A 4,477-nucleotide genomic window follows, 5' to 3' on the forward strand; every position below is an offset into this window, starting at 1 on the left:
CCTAAGAATGCCCAAGTGACAAAATTATCAAATCCAGGCAAAGCCCAAAAGAAAAGGTGCAGCTCACCCCTCAAGGCAGTGGGCGACTGTCAGAACCCACTTCTTGGCAATGAGGACACAGCCACAGATGTGCCCACTGGGCTCACTCTGCAGGGAACACTGCCAGGGCCACCTTCCAGGGCGACTTGTCCGACCCCCAAGGATCCTCTTATTCATTCGGGCAGCAGGGCGGCGCCCACAGTCTACAAAGGAGCAGGAAAGACAGTGTGTGACACCACCCAAACCCACCAGATGCTTGGCTCTGGTGTCACATGCAAGTGGTCATTTCCCCCTGAACTAATTCAGTTAAGTGAATTCCATATCCCATTACTACACCACTCATCTTCTTACCTTGTTTAGTACATAGAAGAGAAACCTTACTTCTGCTGCGACAAGACTGCCTAGATTTGGAAACATAAAATGGTACAATATTAAGTTACATATTTTTTGTTCACTTCAGATACTACCAGTGAAAAGCATGGTATAGCTTCAATTCTCACCTAAAGTCACATTCTTTGAGTACTGATTTTACTGAAAATTGGGAATTCTCAAGGCAGAGTTGTTGTCAAGTATCACCTCAGGGGTGGGGATATACGGCAGATGTGTGCCTTCTTTAGTTTATTTAATATCATCACAATATAATTTTACATTTGTGGGAAGAGAAACTATTGCTAGCAAAGTTTCCCACATCATCTTGGCTGGTGGCATCACCGGAAATATTAACTCAGCCATGATTTTCAAAGTAGGGATAAGAAAGGGAAGGGAACTGGGATGCTTCTTAGAATCCATGGTGAGGAGGGACCATGTCAGATTTCAGTGCTCATGGAAAGGATGCGAATGTACAAAAAAAGTTGAGAAATAGTTTGAGAGAAATAAAATACCACTTTAAAAAGTTAGAATGCATAAAGGAACTGAATATTTACACTGAAGAACCTTGCGGAGACTTTTGATATTAACTGTGGACCTATGACTGGCTGACAGAAAGAAGGGAGGATTAAATTCATTTCATGTAATTCTAGATAGCAGGATCAGAAACCAGTAGGTAGAATTTAAAGGAGGTGTGGATTCAGGAAATGAAGAACTTTCTAAAAATAGGATTAACCTTTAAAGGCAAGAACATGGGCCATGTTTAAGCATCTATCAATGTAGCTGAACAACAGAATTTAATTTAGGGTATGTTTAGTTCTGGTCACAAAGTTCTCTTCCAACCATGAGCATTTATTCACAGTGTAAATATTTAAAAGAAATAAACACTTTGGGACTGTCAAAAATACTGTGATGTGCTTAGAANTTTTTGGGTAATGTTCTCCCTCAGTTCTGAAGAGCATAAATATGCTATTACAAAATGTGGTATTCACATTGACTCTTTGTTGGAGGTCTGTCTGATGGTATGGTGGAAAGATCTAGGGACAAAGAAGTTGAAGGTCCTGGTGAGAGGACTAAAGTGACAAGCCTAGGGCACTAGATTAGCTAGTGAAAGCAAGGAGACTTATGAACTGAGATAATGGGTGGAGAAGTGCAGACAAGCAATCAAAGTCTTGATAGAATAAAGAGCTGATCTGATAGAAGTCAAGACTAGGGTGACCTGGCAGGGACAGGGATTATGGTCATATAGCAGGATGATAGTTTTTCATGCAGGTTTCCTGGAGAGGAATTAGATGCTTCTGACAATCACTAATTTTGTGCCAACCTAGGAAGTTCATCCTTAAGTCTGTCAGAGGTGGAAGAAAGCAGAAAAATTGCTTGTTAAATTACCCCTGAAAGTCAAGGCCTTTCTTCTTTAGAACTAGAGCTGAATTGTTATTAGGACATATGGGACTTCATCTGATCAGCTTAGTATCTCATGTTTTTAATTTTCACTGGGGATTTTTAAATAACTCTCCAGTGGAAGAGCAAAACAAATTTGTCTTTTACCACCAATATAATTAGAAGAGACAGGCTTGAGAAGACCTACAGGTGGGTCACAATGGGCTTTGCCAAGATATGGGATCAGGATATGAAGTAAATCCCATTAATTATAGCAATTGATGGCTCCAGCAGAGTAAGGCTTATAATTAAAAGTTCTCAAAAGCTTGCAGGGCCACTGGAGAGATTGTAAAATAGGATCAGAGTTATTAGCACACATTCAAATGAAAGCTTGTTTGAAGTTGGGCAATTTCTAGTTTCTTATGGATAGGCCAGTCCCCTCTTTGACAGTTCTGTTAAGTCTAGTGTTCCATAAAATTTCACCAGGGCCTTTGATATCATATCCATTTCCTTAATTATAAACACGTATTTCTTCTCTATTTCAAGGTTTCTTCTTAACTTCACAGAATTGTCAGTGAAAGAGGAAACTTGGATAACACATATGGAAATGACAAAAGTGGCGTATGAATCTGGATTAGCTAGCATGTAAAGAATATTGTTCCCTTAAAGAACTGTTGGATTCATTTAGGTAATAATCTTTTGATGAATGTACTCTTGCTAGTACAATCTTCTGATTCTCATGGAATTATAAATAAGAACTGGAAAAGACATCTGGAAACATCTGGCTCCTTCTGAAACAATAACATTGCAGTGTATTTTCTGATACTACACAGACTCTTCAAATCATTTTGGGTCTTACACATTAAATGTCCTCAAGAGGAGGTACTGGTTTGATTTTTTTATATTTTATTTTACCCAAAAGAACAATAAAATAACTGGATATACACATTTCCATTTTATAATCACTTATCACAAGTGAAAAATTGACCTTTATCAAGTTCTGACTTACTGATATCAGGCACAGTTCTCAAAGCTTTACGCAGACTATCTCACTAAATGCGCACATCAACCCTGTGAGGTAGGGACAGTTATCTCCTTCATTTCACAGATGAGGAAACTGTGGCCCAGAGAAGTTGACAAATTGACCCATGGTAACACTGTACATAGCAAAGTAGAGAAAAACTAATAATAGGCAAATAGGCCAAAAAAAAATGAAATTGCACTTTTTTTCTTAGAAATTAACCTGGTCAAATGAAAGTAATCAACTTAATTAGGTGATAGAACTGTGAGTTTTTTGTTATTATTTAATGCTACTTTTAAATAAAGTAAAATTATCAAAAAATAAATCAAATAAATGAGTGATATAGTGTTTTTTTCTTTTTCTTTTTTAAAAANAATACTACATATGTGGTATGTGTGATATGTTACATGATTGCTCTAAGTTTGATGCGGATATTGTGGGAACAACACACGTAGAGGCAATAGAAAGCAGATTCTGCTCTTATCTCATATCACAGTCTAATGATAATTTTTAAAAACCAACATGCACTGGAATGGTGATATCATGTGTCTGACATTGCCATTGAAGTTCTTTTGTGTAAGCTTTTCAGAAGTCTTTAACTGACTTCTGTCTATTGAATTTTCCTTTCTGTCCTCAATTGATCATATAAAAAAAGAAACTCAACTTAGCTCAAAACTTATCTGACTAAAATGCAAAAAAAAACCCTGTTTTTCACATTGGCAGTTGTTAAGGTGGATAACAGGACACCAATATACATCACCATTCCTGAGAGCCATGGCAGTGCCGTTGGTAGAGCCAGAGTGGCCAGCACTTACCGTTAAAGAAAATGTCTCATTCATTAAATTCCTACTCTAAACTTTAAACAGGTCAAGCAAAACAAGAGAGTCCGTTATGCGGGCTAGGACTAAGTATACATTTTTTTAATGTTTTGTATGTTTAACTTAAACTATTTTAATCACTTTAAATAGGCAAATAGCAAATTGGTCTTCTTTCTACTAGAAGAACTTACAGGCTGGTTACAGATGTTGACAAGACCAAATCATAACATAGAATTGGAATTGTGATTGTGCAGCCTGACTGCAGGAGCAGAACTGCCTAACCACTAGATAGAAGCTCTGAGTGACTTGGCCTGCAAACATCGATGGAGACAGTCCAAGCAGGGATGACTGATAGGTCTCATTCTGCATGGCAACTCCAAAGCATGGGCAGTGGCTCCCTGGAGGAAGAATCTGAGGTGCAGAGAAGAGTTTTTGAGGTTGCATCTGAGTTTGGCAGGTGCAAGTGCCAGGATGAAGAACTGACATCGACTATTTGCATGGAAGGGAAAATGTGACACCCATGCCTAGTAGTTACCATTTGTGGCTAATCTTTCAGAAGTGAAAATGGGAAATTATTGCGAAAGGCAGGAAGCAACCCCATGTATTTTAGTTACAAGCTGAAAGGCAAGAGCTGCAGACGACCCTGGCTTACTTTTGTTGCCCATGTGCCCCCAGCCTGTGATATAGCAGTAGGTGTCGGGTTCTAACGACTGCTCTGGGCTGGGCAAGCAGACTGGCCGCACATAGCTGGTTTCGTTGATGTCTTCACTTAGCTCCACTATGCTGATGTCATAGTCCACCACTGCTCGACTGTAGCGAGGGTGCAGGATGATGGTCTTCACCAGGCGCGTCT

General features: G+C 39.0%; 1 protein-coding gene across 1 annotated transcript in view; it reads right to left on the bottom strand.

The window, feature by feature from the left end:
* Nucleotides 1-67: 67 nt before the first annotated feature.
* Nucleotides 68-4,477, bottom strand: part of LOC109378762 (atrial natriuretic peptide-converting enzyme-like) — a gene marked incomplete at both ends in the record, with an annotated part of 7,313 nt that continues 2,903 nt past the window's right edge. The window contains 2 exons of the mRNA XM_019635049.1: nt 68-242; nt 391-440. Of these exons, the coding sequence (XP_019490594.1) occupies nt 68-242; nt 391-440 (225 nt within the window). The remainder of the gene's footprint in view (nt 243-390; nt 441-4,477) is intronic.

Source organism: Hipposideros armiger, unplaced genomic scaffold, assembly GCF_001890085.2.
Source record: "Hipposideros armiger isolate ML-2016 unplaced genomic scaffold, ASM189008v1 scaffold_3317, whole genome shotgun sequence".
Classification (NCBI taxonomy): Eukaryota; Metazoa; Chordata; class Mammalia; order Chiroptera; family Hipposideridae; genus Hipposideros; species Hipposideros armiger.